General features: G+C 43.3%; 1 protein-coding gene across 1 annotated transcript in view; it reads right to left on the minus strand.

The window, feature by feature from the left end:
• Nucleotides 1-3,316: 3,316 nt before the first annotated feature.
• Nucleotides 3,317-20,739, minus strand: part of LOC119390400 (uncharacterized) — a 41,646-nt gene continuing 24,223 nt past the window's right edge. Inside the window, exons 3-5 of the mRNA XM_049415268.1 lie at nucleotides 7,845-7,984; nucleotides 4,560-4,707; nucleotides 3,317-3,692 (exon numbers count right to left, since the gene is read on the minus strand). Of these exons, the coding sequence (XP_049271225.1) occupies nucleotides 3,597-3,692; nucleotides 4,560-4,707; nucleotides 7,845-7,984 (384 nt within the window). The 3' untranslated portion in view covers nucleotides 3,317-3,596. The remainder of the gene's footprint in view (nucleotides 3,693-4,559; nucleotides 4,708-7,844; nucleotides 7,985-20,739) is intronic.

The raw sequence follows: 20,739 nt of genomic DNA on the forward strand, positions 1-20,739 counted from the left end.
AGGTCGTGGCCGAGTTAAGAAAGAACGGATACACGACAGCTTTCATCCGCCGTGTGGCACACCGCATGCCGAGAGATCAGCTTCCCCACCGCGGAGACGCATCTGCGAACGACACACGTCACCCTCCTCCCACGCTGGCCACCCCACCGGATACAATGGTATCGAAGAAACCAGCCCAACGAGTCGTCATCCCGTATGTTCCGGGAACTAGCGAACAGCTTGCCAGGGTTCTCGGAAAAGCTGGGGTCACGCTGGTTCACAAGCCGGCCTCAACGCTCGCTCGCTTACTACCGCGGCCGAAAGATCGACCATCCCGGGAGCAACACCAGGGCGTGGTCTACAAAGTGTCATGTGCTGACTGTCCAGCGAGCTACATAGGCGAGAGTAAGTGCTTCCCGGAAAGAATGCGCCAACACAAAAACGACGTCAGAAAGATGGAAATACAATGCAGTGCCCTTGCAGAGCATTGCGAGAAGCACGACCACAAAATTGACTTCGAGGGCGCTTCCATCATAGAAACGGAAAGGAATCTGGGAAGGAGGCTCTTACTCGAGTCGTGGCACATCGAGAACACACCTGCGAATGTGAACCGGTCCCTCGGAACAATGCCTCCGATCTACGTGCACGGCCTCCGGAACGTGACGGAAAGAGAAAGGCGGAGCCAAAAACAAGCTGCGACGAAGCCCCCCTGATCAGCACAGTCACCCCTGAAGAAGAGACCAAGCCGGTCTCGAAACGTCGGGTTTCCTCCAAGAATTTGTGGCTGGAGGTATTTCAACTTCTTAATTTCATAACAAAGCGATAAACATTACATATGTTTCCTATGATGTGGGCGTCATGCCGGGTTAACGTCAATTGTGGTTCCAGTGTTGGCTCCGCTTTCATAGAAGTCTAATAAACATTCCATTTGTAATCCTATGATTCAGGAAGCTATATTCAAGTGTCGCTCTACCCCGGAGGAATACGCTAACGAAAGTTACCTATGATATTAACATCATCACACCGTAAAGTGCCCTTTGTTTCGATAATACTGACGTCTGTGCTCTAAAGTGAGTGCTGACGTTACATCAGACATTAAGTTACCCTTTAAATGCCAGTGTAGTCAACATGCCTGGTAAGGCCAAGATGTGCACCCAACTACTATACTCAGAAAAGCACGTGAATCCGCCTCGTAACGCTTGGCTCAAAGACAAAAATGCAGCACACACACTAATACTGGATGATTGCTTCGCATGAAACCGATTTCCAAAAGTCCTGGGATCTGCCGAATTTCGTTCTAGCCCTTTGATGTATACAGGACAATAGATTTTTTTTACAAAATAATGCTATGACAGCAGGGAACCTGTCATCTTCATACAAGAACTCTGCATTGAGGAGCTAATACTCTGCCGCTCCTATACTTAAATTACAAAGTAATTAACAAAAATTCGTTTACCAACTTTTCAATTATTAACCTGAAGGCAGTTGTATATATGACAAATTTGTACGATGTGACAATATGGCACACCATTTTTCTATAAATTCAGAAAAAGGATTCACGTAATTTGAGATATTAATCATTCAACTCGATAGTCCCATTCCAGTGAATACTATTGAAACTGAGCGCGCAGGAAACAGCAGCTGTGTTACAACACACCGGAACTTCACGTGACGAACTTTGAAAAAAGGTGAGTCGCAGCAGAATCTTGTCAGCAAAAACGGCAAGCCGATGTGAAACAATGTGTAAAACAAGCTATCAAACGCTTTGTTAAGTGCTTAGCACTTTAGGGGCCCCGCTTGTTGCCTATCCACTGTCTCATGTCGCATGGTCACGCAGTGGTCAATACAGGCCTAAAACAGGGCTAACAATGCTCAAGACCGGTGGAAAATAAACTAACAAGGTCTAAAATAATATAAAGCACAGAAATAACCAAGAATTAATCAGAATAAATTACCTAAAACCACAAAAAACGCTTCTGAAACATACGGACTGAGACCCGCGCCACCGCCTTGGCAAGTGCACGATTGCCAAGAGGATCGCTGCATTGTGCGTACTACGCACTTCCTCAGGTTTCACGGTAGTGGAGCTGCATTAGCCGCAGGATTTAGAAGTACGTCAAGACTTACACAAGAACTACATTTAGCTACATAAACTGCAGAATTAGCGCGGGGTTAGAGCAGAATTAGCACTATAACAGGCGCTAGATTTAGTTTTTTCTCACGGACCTAAATAAAGTTGTTCCATACCATACTCTCTTTATTTTGTAGCGTTAGTTACACTGGCCGAGCCGGAGCGTTTTCGCGTGCGCGTACAAGAGCCATGCTGCACATGCGCGAGGAGCAGTGATGTCACACAGCTGGTGCACCGGAGCCGCCACCTCTGCGCACTCCACCATCACCGCGTGCGACTCGCCGGTCTGCGCATTCCATAGGAGTGACCTCATAGCCGCGGCAGACAGGGCGTGCACAGATGAGCGCCTTCGCTGTGCAGTCGCCGTCTGACACTGTGCTGCAGCCGCTTGATAGCGCCTCTGACTGGCGTTTGCATGTGTGGTATAACCATGGAGAAGGAGAGCGCAAATGCTGCTCAACGGCGCAGAAGAGCCGACAAGTTAACTCATTGGATCCCAAAGTAGTTGCCTGGCAATTAAGGGTTGAGCGAAGGAACAATGAACGGTGCAAGGCTAAACATGCTACGGAGACACTGGAGCAAAGGGAGGAATGTCTCGCAAAGCGGCGTCACCAGGAGGTTGAGCGACGTGCCCGACCATCTCTGCAGCAGCATCAACAAGACGCCGTTGATGACGTCAAGGCTTGCCGATCGACTAACTATGCAGTGAAACTTAGCAAAAGCACCAGTGCGACTCGGACCTTTGAGACGGACTTCGTAAACAATCCGTTTGGATATGTGTGCGACGTGTGTGAAAGACTGTGGCACATGAAAGACCTGATGCCACAAAGTAGCACCAGGCGTGAAACGTTGCATTTAGCGACAGCGCCCGAGTGTGGTGAAACCGTGGCGTGGGTCTGTACAATCTGCAAGAACTTCCTCGTTCCACATAATGCGTATACCGTGTGGCTGTCATTGGAGCAGCAGTAAGCGTGATAATCAAGCTAATCCTAGAAAATCAGGAAAGCTAAGAATAATCAGCTGAACCTTAGCTAACGCTATGTATATCCTGGCATAGCTGAGCTATAAGCGACTGCAAAAATTTTTTCTCTCCACCTTTGGTCGAATCGCTAGAGACCCCCTTCTATGAAGCCACACTTTAAGCCAAGGCCATTTCAAGCCTCTCAGCTGTGAGGGAGAGGATGAAGAACCATGGAAAACATGAAATAACATCTCATCTATATTTTCAAATTTCACATAAAAAAACGTAAGTTGATGGTAATATTGCGCACTTCTTGTTCATCATATCACTCAGTCATTCAACAATGTTAATGCGAGTAATACTGCTTTCTCCTCTTTCCAATGGTCTGTGCTCCTTGAGCAGTTTTCTTGTTCCAAGTTTAAGGCAAATCAGTTCCATGGAAACAGGCATACTGGAAAGAAAGCTTTCTTTCCATTATGCATGAACCACTTTCAGGCAGTTGAAGTATAGCTCGAGCCACTGGTTTCAGGAGGAGGGCTCGAGGGGCACCGTCACTTCCCTTGACTTGGCCCTGGCATGCTGGTGACGACGAGCCTCGGCCAACTTCGAGAGAAACCTTGACTGCAAAGAAACATCACAATATTGTAATGTTATCCTTGAGAAATTCGATTAAGCGGTTTTACAAGCCAACAACAATGATTTCATTACAATGCACATGGTAATGGGGGATTACATGTTAAGCTTAAGCCTAGGTTTCGTTAACGTGCACATAACGAAAGGTACACGGGTGTTTTTGCATTTTGCCCTAACTGAAATGTGGCCACTGCTGCCTCGTTTGAACCCACAGTGTTGGGCTCAGAAGCACAATACCACAGCAACTAGCAACTGCAACGACTTGTAGAGACAGAAAAGAGGCAACTTTTAAAAGTGAGAGTTCGGAAGTTATCTGTCTGGTAAACATTAGCCAAAGTGATGCTGAAAACAAAATGACAGCAGCAAGCAATGTTGTTGTTCTTTTCTTCTTTAGTTTAAGCCTTGAGCCTACACCTTGAACCCTTTCGCTCCCATTGACGAGTATAGTCGTCATAAGATTTAGTACCGAAATGACCGATGACAACTATACTCGTCATCAACAAAATCAGTTCCACATGGAACCAATTAACTGCAGAGCCACATGGCCACACTTGTCCATGTTGCGCCGTATGTCTCTTGGCTTTCACTGTATTTCCATCTTTCATTGTGTTGCCATGCGGTGAAGCCACTTTTGAGTTATCTTTTTTTTACACAATTAGTGAAATAAAGGAACCCCGTTAAATTGAAAGAATGGTACCGTTTTATTCAGAAAGCAAAGCTCTACAAATAGAGCAAAAAAATTTCCGGTAGATTTGGTACAATTTTTTTTCTTTTTTTCACGGGAGCGAAAGGGTTAAGATTTAGCACACTAGTGCCCATATGAGAACCTCTCTCGCTCTCACTAGATTCTCCTACCTTGGCTTTGGTGTGGTCGCCGTGAGACGCTCTGTGTCCTCTGAAGTCCCACTGGAGCTTTGGAAACTGGGATGCGAGTGTTAGGCCCAGGTAGTGGTACTTCCAGCGGCGGCCGCCACTGCTTGTGTCCGATATCAAGTTGCGGCTGCTGCAGGAAAGGTAGGAGGAACAGAACTGCAGTAACTAGTGGTAGTAGTCGTCCATACCACGTACTGTATACGTTTAGGCTTTGTTAGAGCCTTTGACATTGTGTCGCACCAACTGCTCATGTTAATACTTGGATAGCTTAATACCAATCAAGACATGCTTGATTGACTCAACCATTTTCTTTCTAACAGGGTCCAGTACATAACTACTAATATAACTTTTCTTAAAGTGCCTTCTTCTGTAACATCTGGTGCAGTGGGACAATCAGTCCTAAGTTTTCTTTTTAGTACAGTAAAAGCTCGTTAATTCGACACCCGTTGATTCAGAAAATCGGATTATTCAGACGCGTTATCTGGTCCCGGCAAGCATATGTACTGTTCAATGGCATCGAATTCCCGCTAATTCGGACATATTTGACCGCAACCACAATAATGCGGATGATTCTAGGAGCGCGGATCGCCACAAGTGTACGACGCAAAGGAGCGGAAACGAGGTTCACGGACAACCGAACCAAGGTGGCACAGTCTGCATCGCCATCGTCATCAGTGTGAACTGTCTGGTAACAACGGTAACGACATTTCGGGTTAGCATGTTTCAGGTTGGTTAAGAGCCACAGTCGCATTGTGAACAAATTCACGAGTGGCGAAAGTTGTGGCTTTCACACCACTCTTAGCAAAGTACAGGATTTAAGTATTCATCGATAAAATGAAAGTTTATTGACGCAATAGGCATTTGTTTATTGTTTTCTCGATACTTTCGATGATTCGGAATTCAGTTAATTCGGACATTTTTTCTGGTCCCATTAAATTTGAATTAACGAGCTTTTAGTGCATATATTAAAATACCTTCCTAACTGCCTCATCTCCTTATCAAATAAACAACTGTGTTTTGTATAACAAAACAAAAACAGCTTTAATGTGACCTTGAGCATGTGTTACAGTGGTGTTCAGAAGGGTATACAAGTTAAATGTAGAAAAATGTCAATTTATGCACGTATCTTGTCGTGCTAACAATGTATGCAACTAACATAATCTTCGTAGCTCTTCTCTGTCTACTGAAATGCATTACAAGTATCTCAATCTTCGCGAAAGTGACACCCTCTCATGGTATGGTCACACCACATGCATTTCTAACGCTGCTAGCCACATGCTTGGCGACCGGCACCATAACATCAACTTTTCACTGACTTTCCTTGTGCACACTCTTTACAAAGCACTCACAAATTCAGCACAAGAACATGTAAAAAACAACATTATTTTCATTTAGTACCCTGGCCACTCTACCCTTGTTACCATACTTGAAAGCAATCGATATGCCATTCATTTCATTCTTTATATGTTATACTACTTTAACATTGATTAGAGCCAGTTTAAACCTGTCCAATCTTTCAACGCGTACCAATTGTTTCCGCCTATATCCCTTTCATAGAATTTATCATTACAAGACTGTTTTGAAGAAAGTGCTGTTGTTTCCCCCTATCTATGTCTTATCTAGCTTGGACCACAGCTTAATTGTCATATTAACTTTTCGGGGATTCTTTCGTTCAAAGGACACGTGTCATCTGGGACCACATTCCAGCTTCCATAGCGTAGGTGGCACCAAGTGACTTCTTCACCCACCAATCTACTCCCGTCAATCCCACAAGGTCTAATCGGATGTCACCACTGACATTTTCTATGTGTTCTGGCTGAGGAGGTTACAAGCTTGCTTCAAATGACTACCTTTAGAAGCTGTGAGAAGGTGATGATGTTGCCAGCAGCAACGCTACAAGACACTTAGTACCAAGCGTGAACAAGATACCATGCTATGGCTGTGAAGAAGCACGATTAAATTATAATCTTATGCGGGCTGTCTATTCTATAAAATTCTATAAAGTATTACACTGCACCTGTAAATACACCTATATACGGTCTCGTTTTTAACTCGTATGTATTTCAATGTAACAATATTTTTAATGCTAGTAGGCTCAGAGCACCATATGCCATCAACAGTGATGAAGGGATAGTGTTTCCTTTCCATATTGCCTACAACCAATAATACCACAATTTGCATAGCCCACATCAAATGATGAATTTATTTTCTAAGACAACCTATGTAACTATTAAATTACTATGTCATAATGATGACTCATGTGAAAGTGCAGTATGTATAGTCGGGGTGAGAAGTTTACAGACCACTAAGCTTGAAGAAACTTTAAAATTTCTCAGCAATTTGTGACTGTATTCGGTCGAACTGCTCAATACGTGTTGTCAGTATACAATTGAATAGGCCAGAGATATAAATTCAAGCCTGCAACCTGCCAAAGCAGCAGGAATATTCAGCTTTTTATTATGTCTCGCGGTCCTTAAAATTTTGATGCTGACTGTACATAAAAGTGACCATCCTACCATCGTCATTTTCTTTCTGTTCATTCCGAAGCATGTTGGAGCAATATATTTTAAGTTTGCCACAGTGATTAACAGTTCAAACATAACTCCTGGCTGAAGGTTATGGGCATAGCAACAATTGTTTTAAGCAATTATACAAAAAAAAAAATCTGCAGCTTGTAGCTAAAAAAAATATGTGCAGTATGCCAGCGAATTTGCTGTCCTTCAGACTTTCCCTTGGCAGCCTTGACATTTATGAGCTTGGAATGACAAATAAATGAAATTTAATTCCAGCCAGTTCCGCGCTGTGAAAACCATCAGAAAGCAAAGCCGTTGTTCCTTACATCGGGCATTACATTGTGCGCCTATGTTTCGGCAAAGTTTTCACTAAGCGTTTCTTTGTTCTTTCTTTGTTTTTGAGGTTTAGCCATGAGGATTCCGTGCGACGATATGCTCACTCACGGCCACGCTGGAGTGCCACGGTAGCGTTCCAGTGCGGGCGGGCCCATTCCGCCTGCCCACTTGCCCAAATCGTGCATTACTATGACGGCTGCACAGGAAGGCATGTGGTGTCATCATCATCATGTCGAGCATCAGCATATCGCCTTATTTATTTCTTTTATTCACTCCCCCCTCTAGTCATGTGACCTGCGCAATGACTATTACTATTACTACTACTACTACTTGATGATGACAACAATGATGACACAGGGATAGACTAAGACAGCTTCTATGTAAAATAAAATGACAGGTCACTAGCAAGAGCACTTACTTCAGAAAGTCGATGATCTCACGGCGGAACTGTTTGGCCAGCCTGTGGTGCTCTTCCCGGGTCAGCTCGCCCCCATGCAGCAGAGGCTGCACCTCATCGGAGAACTGTGGTAATTTTTGGCCCTCTAACCACTTGTTGTCCTGGCACGAGAATTGGAAAAGCAGGAAAAGGAACTCTATGTCAACGCATGATCACCCTACAAGAGTCGCTACATCTGAAGGAGGTGCAAAAGGGCCACTATCATGAAAGAGATAGCACGTCATCCACCAAGCTGCAACACAAAGCTGCAGATGAAACCAATACATGTTTTCTCAGAAAGCTTTGACTGTTCAAGGGAAATTACTACCTCAGTTTGTAGATTAAGCCCTCGGCCAAATTCCTTCCAATATACGCAGCTGTGCTGCCATCTGAGGTAACTAGATGGTTAGCAGACTGAAAAAAAGAAAAAAGCTTTCCCAACTCATCCACTGTGATGTCCTAACCACTGAAGTGCAGCTTTCTGCTGCTGAGCATGAACGATGGTTTCATACACTAAGACTGAATGCAAGGAAATGTCTGTATGAAATCTACTGCATACACATGAAAATATGGGGTGGTAAAAATTACTTCTTGTGCGCTTGATAATAGCAACTCCTTGCAAATGCTGTCCCTTTAGGAGGTTAAACCAAATAAGCGAATAAACAAACAAGTTTGGCTTTCCAAGCACAGTTAAGTGTTTTGCATATTTCATTCACAGTCATCTGGAATGCAGAAGCTTGTGAGCACTTAACAGAACACAAACTTTAGCTCAGTTCACACACATGTAGGCAATGAAAACCACCTTTTCTGAAATAACAGCAAACAGAAAGAAAACATGAACACATGACCACTGGTCAGTAGTTGCTTCTAGATGCATTACAATTTCTAGGCAGTGGTCGTATGTGCTGTATGCTCATCATCCCCTCAATAGGTGCCGCCATCTTTAGTGGCAGAATTGTATCCTGATATGCACATTAACTAATTCTAAATAGTCAGCATTGACAGGGAGCCTGTTTATTGTGGTTAAACTGGACTGGCGTAGTGAATTAAGAATGTGAGGCAGCTACGATGACTGCTCAGGTTGCCAGAAGCACTAATAAAAGACTGCACATATTACAACATATTTCAACATGCTACAGAGTGTTGCCAGCTTTCTAAATCAAGCAGCAAGTCTTGTGACCAGTAGTCACTATGTATGCTCACAGGCAAAAACAGCAGACATCCACACCCAGAAACTAGAACCTGTAACCTAAAAGGCAGCCAGAAACTTGGCGATTATGAGGAGTGTTTCAGGGTAATCATTATTGCAAATCACATTGCAGAACACGAGATAGATGAAGAGCAGTATTTCTGAGCACCTTTGGACCACCAACTGTGCTCACCACTGCTGCAGCCTGTTGGCATCAGAGTGTCGAAGGTGTCAGCAGGCACAAGCTCCTAATTGCTTCCTGTACACCACTTGTGAGAGCAATCCACTACCGTGCACTTCTACAGAAGGTTGCACAAGAATTACGAGAATGTGAATGTACAGTCAGTCCTCAAATCACCGACAAGGACACCTCCAGTGTGAAGCTAGACAAAAACCTGCATGACTGCGTTGCTCAGTGCATGGAATCAATAATGTCACCTTGCACAGATGCCTGCTCGAGGAACCAACTTCAACAATGAACAAAGAAATGATGATAGCGTCAGTGACAAAAGCTGCCACACTCTTTGCCGAGCCCAGGTTTCCGATGTGGTGATAAGTTGTGACATTATCGTTGGCATGATGTTTTTGCTGTAGCAGACTGCATCTAGAAGCTACCTGCAAGTGCACTGGGCAGAGTATGTTTCAGTGCCAGCAGTGAACTCATCTGGTATCTGTGTGCACAGACAAGAGCTCAATATTCATTAGACATGGGCGCATGATTGTGTGCATGAGTCTGTGTGCATTGCAAAGGATCTCGGTGTTTCAGAGATTGCAGACGTGGCATCAATGAACTAAGACACATCACGTGACATGCCCCAGCAAAAGATACATTGCCAACATTGGTGGGTGAAATTAATGCTCAAGGGAGGACAGTCATAATGAAATTATGTGGATGCCAAGTTTTGCTTACGAACGAAAATAACTTTTGAAGCTGCTTTCTCAATGTTAGCAAAGATTCGTTACCACCAAGTAATGGTGATGTGTGTTTCATAGAGTCATGCTATTGTCAGCCTCTTGTAAAGCGAGCATAATTTAGAATTTTGACGAAAACCGACGTTGCTTTTACTCTTTGCATCTGGCAGCGTGAGTTCCACTGAGTGAACGGTGGGCAAGACCGCCCCACACGCCCTGGGAATCGCCAATGCTGTATGCAAGCGGTCACTGGATGACCTGGTCAGCCTTGCTGTGTCGAAATGACAATCTTGGAACCCCATGGCAGAGTGCAGGCAAGCATAACAATATCGAACAGTTCAAGGCCAAGATATAGTTGGCCACGTGCCATGCCTCTTGCACTGTAGGAAATGGCATAGGCAAAACTTCAATGACTGCGAGGCAAAGCCAATTTCGAGCTGTGTTCGTTCATCAGGACAGGTGAAGCCCGTCATTCTGGAGAGGACAATGAGGTAACCACAATTTGTATTGATCTTAAGCTCACTGTGAACATGGCATCTGCTAGTGAAGTGTTCACTGCATCTGGAGGCCAGCAGAAATGTTGGCAGAGTCAACTCATGGCGAGACACTTTTGTAAATGTCTCGAATTGATGAAACAAAGCCACTGTATATCCTCGTAGGCCTAAACTAGGTGTCTGGTCTATATACAATTAATCTGTCAAAGTTTCATTGAAATGACTTTTTCAGAAATGGAGACTGTCATGATCATGAGTCCATATGATACTATGTGTGTAACTTATTTTCGTGCAATAATAAGGACAACGATTTCACTCAATGTCAAGAATTTATTGACAAGATACTTGTCCACACAATTTTTTCCACACATGTAAAAACAAGGACACATTGATTCCTATCACTTTCTAAAGCTATGCTATTAAGGTGAAGAGGTTTGCGATCCTTGCTTCAAAGGTGTCCGTTTAACCTGATCATACCAACATAGCATGGCTCCTAAGTGTGCTGTAATTTCCATGTATGACCTGCAAAAAAAGAAGAGAGAAAGAAACATAATGAGCCTAGCAAGTGAAGAACAATATTTAAAAAAGAAGTTCGCGCACAAATGTGTTGTGCATTACAGTTATCAAACTTTAGGCCAACACAAGACTCCTTAATATGTCCAAACTTATATTTGAGGGAACTGTTTGAATGAATTCTACAATTATAATTTCTTAAGCAAATGTAAGAGCTGAAAACTGTCTGAAAACAAAGCAGTTAGCATGTTATGCCGAAGTTAGGCGCGCCCCATGCACGTCACTTCACTTGCTTTAAAGAAGGCCGGCAACACCCTTTCAAGTAATCATCGAATGGCCTCACTATTCGAGTTTATTGCCTCATGAATTGACCGCTGCAAAAATTTTTTAAATACCTCAAGTACGAGCAGAGTTACAGGGATTTATCCCACATTTAATGTGCTTTCTCTCTCTCTTCATCCCAGCGAGCACACTGAAAGCTACACCAGGAGGACGACAAGGGGCCAAGAAGCTAAGCCGCACGGGGGCCTTGAGCTCTTTCGCTTCTTGTATTTTTTGTCTTCAATTCCTCGCCAAAAATTCCACTTATTAATTCAGTGGATAGTGTTTGTTGCTTGCACATGCCCACAACGGCCACTGGTAAACTCACAACTCCTCCAAATGTTGATCAATCCTCTCCATTGAACACTTAGCCCACATGTATCTGAGCTTCAGAATAATTTAATCTGTGCAGCTGCAGTGGAAATTAAACGTTTTTCAATTTTACAGCGAGTTCCGTCAAGGTTACAGAATGTGAACTCCACATGGGAAGTCTACAGGAATGTCAAATATGATATCGACTATACCACGGCTAGCATAATAGACAAAGCACTTCAGTCACTCCATAAATATGCCTGATGTAAAACATTTTGAAAAATGACAAGAGAAAAAAAAAATCGACTTGCAATGTGATGAATACAGTCGACTGCCGTTAATTCGACACTGAAGTGAACAACCAAACTGGTTGGAATCCGGCAGATTGGATGAAGCAAGAGGCAGAAAAATCAAACACACCACTAACTCATTCGGCAGTATTTGCCTTGACGGTAACACGTCCCCTAACTTGAACAATGCCTGCGTTTTTGGGTGCACAGTACAAAATTAACATAAAAATTACATCGGAACGCCTAAAGTACATAGAGATCGAATGTGCGACCAATTTTTTTGCAGGAAAGCAACGCATATCTCGAATTCTGGCAATACGAAAAATTGAAGCCAGGGAACTTTTGCATCCATGGAATGAAACCTTCATTAATATCCACCATCACAACCCATAGGTAGCACTTTATCACTGTGATGAACAAAATATGTGGCCCTCCTTATGGTCGCTAGTACGTTGTATGTCTCACGTTGGTGAGACAAGTTCTCAACAATTACAAATGGAATGGTGGCCAACCTGAAACTAAACACCCTGCCAGTCCATTCTGCGATGCGTGCAATTCTGCAGAATGTCGAGAAACCCACGATGTGAGTTGTTGGCCCTAATTGAACAAGTGCATGAACTTGTTCGAACGTCCACTCATAATCAGACTGGAAGTGATGCAATGTCGTTTCCATGCTGCCAACTGCAATGACACTGTCCTGCTTGGCTCTGACTAGGTTGCGAATGCAGTGCTGGGTTTCAGTTTGATTGCATAACTGGACAATTTCTCCAACGAAGCTTTTCCGACGAAAAAGGTATGTGTCAAGTTTAATACGCACTGCAATGATTCATTTCGATATACGTACTATTATTCACATTAAAGTCTTCTCAGAGCAGTAGAAAAGAAATAATTTCGATAAGAAATGGTGTGTGTTTGCTGCATTCAGTACACCCTACATGCACATCAAGTCGAGTGCTGTTGGAACCATTTCTGCAATCACCAGTAGAAAAACCAGGCAAGTTCGAATTAACCAGCAAAGGCTAACTTTAGGATAAAAAACTGACAGTTTGGTCTGCATGGGGTGAGAGCAGGGACCTTTGATTGACGTCGAACTAGCAAAAGACCCAGGTAAACTGGAGCTGAAGTCATGGAAGTTCACAGGACTTGCAGCATGAACCAAGACCAAGTCACCTACCTTCAAAATTATTTTGCTAGAACACTTTACAAATAACAGCCAATCCTCATAACAAAACTGCACTTAACATTAAAATAGTGCTGTTACACCTGATGTGAATCATAAGGGCACGCACGTTGCATGCTATTGCTGACAATAAACATTTACCTTGTTAAATCCAATAATCTGTTATGTCCATGTTTGCTATATTGAGGTGTGACGATTATTGAAGCTTGCTGCACAGGTTGCTCAGAAGTGTTTAAAGTTTACATGACACATTTTAAATATAATTGTGCGTTATCATCAGTGCTTTGATTTCAAAGTCCTATTTTTGTGCATTTGCACATAGCCCCTGAAAGGGCTAGAAGGATGGGCAATTGATGCTTAAAGTGCATATGTTTTCTGCCACCATTCACTATAATCACACGCTTTTAAGGAACTAACAATTTATCATTGTGCTGATGACAACGTTTCTCACAAGGTGAGCGCTTGAAGTGCATAAGGGTACCTCCACAAGCCTATGACAAAAGCACAACATATGAAGCAGCCAACAGTGCTGAAATTACGGATTCCTCACACTGGAAACATCACTATCGATGAGAATACTTAGGTAAGGCCATCACAAGTAGGTCTCGTTGAAAAATTCACACCCAAGACATTCCTTTTTCTGCCACAAGTGATTGCTTCATCTCAAACTTCCTGTGAGCATTTTGTCTTGTTTGAACACATAAGTTAACCTCCAATATAACAAACTTCAATGTAACAAATTTCTCCGTGTAAAAAGTATGTGACTTATTATATCTTAATCTCTACAGAATGCCATGTATTTTGAACTTCGATATAGCAATGCATATTTATCCATGATATATAAAAATAACGACGTTTCACTGTCGCCGTAAAGACGGAGACAAGTTTCACAGGATGCCTTATGCATTCGCCTAAGACAACTCGAAGCTAAAAGCTATCATTCTCCTTTCTCTTCTCAATGGACTGTAATAAGCCTCCGCCCCCCCCCTCCCCCTCTTCCTGGAGCTTTCTGCACCTCACATGATGTAGCACTGCCTCCGAGATCAGACAACCTTTGACCAAGCAATGATGTCATGTTATGACATCGTCATATGTCAGAATGACCTCACAAATTTCGGTGGTCTGCAATGTCATGATGACGTCACATCTTCACATCTCGTGTGACTCATTTCGGAATCTCATATGACGCCATCCGTTTTTTGTTACCATTCGGGCTGTGGCCGATAACAGTCACTTTTCCCATTTAATGAAGCATATAAGGCTTTCGTCTTAATAAATTCAATGTTCTACTGATGCCAGTGGTTACAAGGTTTGTTAAGGCTGGAACTGCATAACACATTTCTCGCGAGCGAAAAATGCAACACATGGTTGAATGCCCCATTGCCGTCAAGGCAACGAGAGCACCCGCATGAAAAAAATGCAGCAGCACTTCCATACTGCATTTGCCAGGTTGCCAGACAACCAAACTCCCAATGACATGAATGTTCTGCGTTTCCACGCAGATAATACACCCTACTCTTAAAATTACAAACCATTACAATAAAAATTATTTTCCTACAGTAATAATGCGAACATTTTTCCTGAAGTGTATTCACGACGTTTCATTTGAAGCAGCAACATTTTGTGCAATACTGCGATCAAGGAGCTCCCACTTATTGAGCGGCCGCTGCTAGTTTGCAAACACGTTTACGTTGAATGCACATGCCGAGTCTGGCGAGCAAAAGTTCCGCCAAGAACCAAATGCCACGTGACCAAATGCACTCTGAACCCTGATTGGCTGACACGCATGTGACAGGCAAGGTGTTTTTTCTACTCTGAGTAGTAACACACAGTGAAGTGATTTCATGATCGATCCTGTTGGACGTGCGTCAAAATCACGTGTGCATCAATCGCGCCTGAAATTGCGCCTTTTTCAAAACGCATTTCAAAATGCATTTTTCAAATTGCGTATGATGCGACAGAGGGCCATCATGAAACGAAGCATCACTTTTTACTGCAAGCAGCTGGGGGTAAGGGAGCACATTAATGCTCTCCTCTTCACTGCCAAAGCAGCAAAGAGGGAAAGCAGGCCTGGTGCATAAATATTGCGCATTCTACACAGCGTAGTCATGCTTTGGGGCATAGTTATGTACTACGCATTGGGCATCAGTGCCCAAGGATGTAACCTCTCACTCATCTACCAAGCGATCTAAATCATCCAGCAAACGAATGTCAGTGACAATAAAGCTGAGAGGCTCCATTATGCATTCACCTAAGACAACTCGAAGGCAAAAGCCATCTTTTTTTTCCAGCTTAGTCAATGTAGAGACCCTGCCCCGCCACCCTCCGAAAGCTTCCTGCACCTAACGTGGTTTTGCACTGCTTCCAGGATCAGACGCACCTCACCTGATTTTGCACTGTGTCTGTGATCGGCCCATCTTTGGCTAAGCTACGATGTGATGACGTCACCGTGTGACGTGACGTCATGAGATGCCACAACGACGTCATGATGACGCCGCAAATTTTGGCGATCTGTGACGTCATGATGACGTCATGCGGTGACGTCATCACGTGATGATGATTGTTTGCATCACTTATGTTGTCCCAGACGCCACGGGATGCCACCGACGGTCAATTTTCGCATTTGATGAGACATCTAAGGCTTTGGCCTTAATAATGCCTGGGGTTTTAAGTGCCAAAACCACAATATGATTATAAGGTACACCATAGTGTAGGGCTCCGTAAATTTTGAGCACCGTGGTTGTGCGGGCCTCTAGCATTTTCGCCTCCATCGAAATGCGACTGCTGCGGCTGGGATCGAGCCCATAAACATCGGGTCAGTAGCCGAGTGCTGTAACCGCTGTACCACCGCAGTGGTGAACTGTCACTGACAAGGTTGACGCTGCGAATGATCTCGATTGGCATGAAAGAGGATGTCATTGTTTCTTTCGGGAAATCGTGGAGCTCTCTCTTTATCGAAGTCAAAAGAAGCTTGCTAAAGAAAGGAATAAATTTCCTGTGAAAGCAATAGGAACTAGCAGAGGCCTCTAATTGCGAATAGCATTCTTAGCTGAGTTAAATTAGTGAAACAAATTTTAACATTTTAACCAGACAAGTGATTTTACGGGCCTGCTCACAGTTACACAGGTGTTCAGTGATAAATCCAAATGAGACGTCTGCCCATCCAATGCACAGCAGCGGCTATCAAAATTTGCGACATCATACCGGATATTGCATAATTCTTTGGACAAGATGTGCACGATGTCACATAACAAGGAATGCAGTCACTTGGAACAAGGTAGCTGTAGTACAGGTTGTCACCTTGCTTTAATGTGATTTCAAACTGAAGGTTTCTTGTTTTTGTGGTGTGTCATGCATTAGTTCAACCAAGTGTAGGGCAAGAGGTTCAGTGTTGCAGTATACTTTGGGCAACACCCAAGGTCTCGATGGCAAGCCATGGTGACAGAATAACATCGATAGCTTTGCTTACCAATTACGACATTGTGTTGGACCTAGAATGTTTCTTTTGGCTTTCTACATCCCATACAACCACTGTGAAGGAAACTTTGTTGGCATGGCATCGAAGTCGAAAATAAAGTCGCTGGCTCTCAAGCGAAAAAAAAAAAAAAAGCCTAACTCTTTTATGTTAATGAAATTAGATTTTTTTGCGCTACCCTATCTTACAGATGTTTTTTGACCCATTACGTGCAAAGGTGTCTGCAACTACACTATGCATGAAATGTTGAATTTCAATTTAACGAAGTTTAAATATAATGAAGTAAATTGCAGATTTTCTCCACTTATATTGATGCTAAACTGTACAGCCTTCACCAAAAGTAAACGGGCTACTGACTGGATCCAACACACTTCAATGCTCTATGTCATTGAGATATGCTATGCTGACATTCCCATGGTGTTCCAGACACCATAGGCATCTGACCAATGAGTGCAACAGTTATTCTCAATCTGTCAGGCACGGGAAGCTTTTACACACTGCAGGAACTTTCAAACTGCCTGTGGTTGGCACAGCAGCTGTAGACAACATGGTTTGTGCACTTACGAAAAACACTGTACATGATATAGCCGATGCTAAACCCTAAGAAGAGAGTTTAACAGACATTTTAAATACTTAACTGAAATGTTCGTGCTTCCTCATTGGCGGTTGCAAGGCCGCAATTATTTCCTAGGCAACAGTTTGCTCGATCACAGGGTAGAACCCAGAAGCGATTGGATCCGCTTGAAATATGGCCAATCAAGAATGCAGGAAGGTGTTGTTTGGCTTGTCCTCAGGTAATTTCTGCAAAGACAGAGGTGCCATGTATGTAACACGCACATGGAGCTGAAGTGAAGCAGCAGAGGGCATGCGCCCAGTTTTGCGTGACTAATAGCTGTGCCTTTAACATTCTACGACTGCTAACAACCATACCAATACATCGGTACCAAAATCAAAAGAGAGGCAGCTGAAGACGCACACCACGAACACCACTATGATCATCAGCAATGCACTTGAAGTTTACCACAGAATGTCTATGTTTATGCCTGTGTGCAACATCAGACGGTTCAATCTTTTTTCGAAAGATTTCCTGATCTGCAGCTATTCAACACAATTCATAATTTCAACAGACCTCTGTCCTATAAATTTAAAGCCTTCACAACTCAAATTCTTCTTGGAGGTACTATAAGCCATCATATACATCCTCAGCAAGTTGTATAAGATAAAAGATTAGTAAATGCCACTTAACATGCCACTATGAAAGTCTTTTATATTTACAGTGTGCAACGCTAATGCATTACCAGAAACTGGGACAATGACCTCATTTAAAGAGCATCAGGACTTTAGACAGCTGTGCTTCCCTATGTGCCTCATGTGGTTTTCAATTATTGCAACAAATGCAGATTATGTGGACTCATAATCAAAAAGAACTTTTCAAATTGTAGCAATGTGGGCAGTTGATCGAATCAGTAAGCAACCATTAGGTCAGAAGACAGTGCAAGTATACAATGCAGAGAGAGAACACACAATGCAGCACTAACGTCAGGGTTTTCTTGTGCAAATTGTTACAGTACATAAATCTTTATCGAGAAAATGCTGAAAGTTCTAGCACCTGAGATAGCTATCACCACTGCACAAAGGCAATGATGCTCCCTTCTTTCCAAAGTTGACAAAAGCTGGCAGCCACAAATGTTGATAGCTTTGTTAAGTTCCACACCAGACTGCCCCCACAGAGTCTATCAACTCCCTCAGCAGACAGCTCGCAAGAACAGCAACCTGCTTTTGTCGACGCTTGGCACATTCTGTCACCATAGAAGAGACCCGGCCTCCTCAGACGTAGCATCAAATCGATCCTTTCTAACAGCGGACCTGTTTAAGCTCGATGTTCACTACGAGGTGTTAACAAAAACTATCATCATCATGAATGGCATCTACCTTTGATGGCACCTCGCGTCGCCTAGCATCTGGCACAGCTGCACCTAGCATGTGCAATGCAATAACTCGGCTGGCACGCACTTTTTTCATCCTCTTCTTCGTCTTCTGCTTCGCTCCCCGAACACGTGCACCCCGTGCGTCCGGCATATGGGATGCAATAACTTTGATGGGCGAGAGAACGAGTACAGAGACAGAGAAAAAGGAAGAGAGAAATAAAAAGATAGCAATAAGGAGAAAGAGAGATATAAAGAAAGCGAAGAAAGAGAAAAAAAGATAGAAAGACGGAGAAAGAAATACAGAGACAGAAACAGATAGAAAGAAAAAGACACAAAAAGGAGATAGAAAGAGAAACAAAGAGAGAGAGAGAGAGAGAGAGAAAGAAAGGAAAGAAAGAGAAAAAGAGAGAAAGAAAGAAATAGAGAGAAACAGAGACAAAATGGAGTAGAAAACACATAGAGAGAAAGAAGGAAAGCCACCTAGCCCCGCTCTTCTTTCGGGCTTGGCACGACTATTGCAAAGCTGTCGTCCGGTTACGGTGACGGCGGACTAATGGTTATGGCGCTCGACTGCCGATCTGAAGGTCGCGGGATCGAATCCCGACTGTGGCGGCTGCATTTTCAATTGAGGCGAAAATGTTTGAGGCCCATGCAGCTAGACTGAGGTGCACGTTAAAGAACCCCAGGTGGTCGAAATTTCTGGAGCCCTCCACTACGGCGTCTCTCATAATTATAACGTGGTTTTGGGACATTAAACCCCAGATATTATTATTATTATTGCAAAGCTGTCGTAATACCTGTATTTCAGGTTGTCATTTCCGGCTGTCTTCGAAACTCAGCCGGAAATGACAACCTGAAATACACATTGTGGTGTAAAATATCGCCAAGTGAAAGCAGCACTATTCATAAATAGCCTCATTATTTTTATCATCACCAGCTTCAGAGAAAACGCATATAAACTCTGCCATAAGTACAGATGCACCATTATCGATGCAGAAATGTTAATGCGCAGTAGATTTTAAAATGCCACCGAATAATGATAAAGTTAGGGCAGAAATGTGAAATTAAGCCTTTACCTATGTGTTTAGGGAAAAACATGCATTTACTTGAACAAAAACAAAAAAAAGGGGGGGTGGGGGTTATGCTCCAAAAGAATGTAATACGATTGATTATGAGGCAACACTTAGAGATGGTTCCAGAATAATTATGACCACCAGTTCTTTAACGTGCACCTTAATCTATGTAAACAGGTGTGTGTTTTTATTTTGAATTTTGCTACCTATCAAATATGGTTGCCATGACTGGGAATAGGGATGCGCACCCTTGCACTAGCAGATAACACATTAGCTGCTCCTAGTCTAATGTGGCACACCACTTGAACAAGCAGGACAAACGGACTCGTCTATACGCATGGAGATGATAGGAATGATTCTAGTTGAGCAAATATTTTTATATTAGACACTTGACTGTCAATAACAGATGATTTTAACAGGTTCCGTGCAACTAGGATACTACTGGGTCTGAGGAGGCCAGGTTAGAGATAGACACAGATGTGAACTTACCGATACAGTGCAGTGAGGTTCCTTATCTTGTTCTTAACCTCTGCAGCGGTCCTCCGATAGCCTTGCAGGCGGAGTGCATCACCGATTTCGTGGTACACCCTGGCGTTGCGTTTCTGGTTTAAATCATTTAGCCGATCCCGCCACTTGGTCGATGAGCGCGCTGGTTTCTGTTTCCGTCCACAGATTTCGCGCCTGCGTCCACACAAACGATGTGCTTCCATTGTTCATGGTGAAACCCGCGGTAGATGGAACCAATAAAATGAAATAACGTACGTGTGTTACCAAAAGCACACAAAGCGAATGCTAATCAAAGAAGCGACAAAGCCACTTGTAGATGACACTGCAAATATGTATACTGCTGAACCTCACAATATCGAAATCGACGAGGAAACCGAAATATTTCATATTTCATTGTCACGAAATAATAAAGTACAAACAGGAACAGTCAGTGAAATGAAAATTTAATGCCAAAATTCAGCTAGCCTGCCCTGTCAACTGTTTACATGGGGCAAACGCACAGATTTTCCTTCACAACACAGCAAGTTGTACTATGCGACATCATTATTGTGCGTTCAGAGGAACACCCGCATTGTTTTGAAAGCGTCCAACCGATGTGCTTATGTAGCCATGACAATCACTCCTCCGTTGCTGATTGGCCACATCGCTGCATGGCTGTCGCAGAATATCGCTAAAATGGCTTC

Source organism: Rhipicephalus sanguineus, chromosome 4 (genome assembly GCF_013339695.2).
Source record: "Rhipicephalus sanguineus isolate Rsan-2018 chromosome 4, BIME_Rsan_1.4, whole genome shotgun sequence".
NCBI classification, from domain to species: Eukaryota; Metazoa; Arthropoda; class Arachnida; order Ixodida; family Ixodidae; genus Rhipicephalus; species Rhipicephalus sanguineus.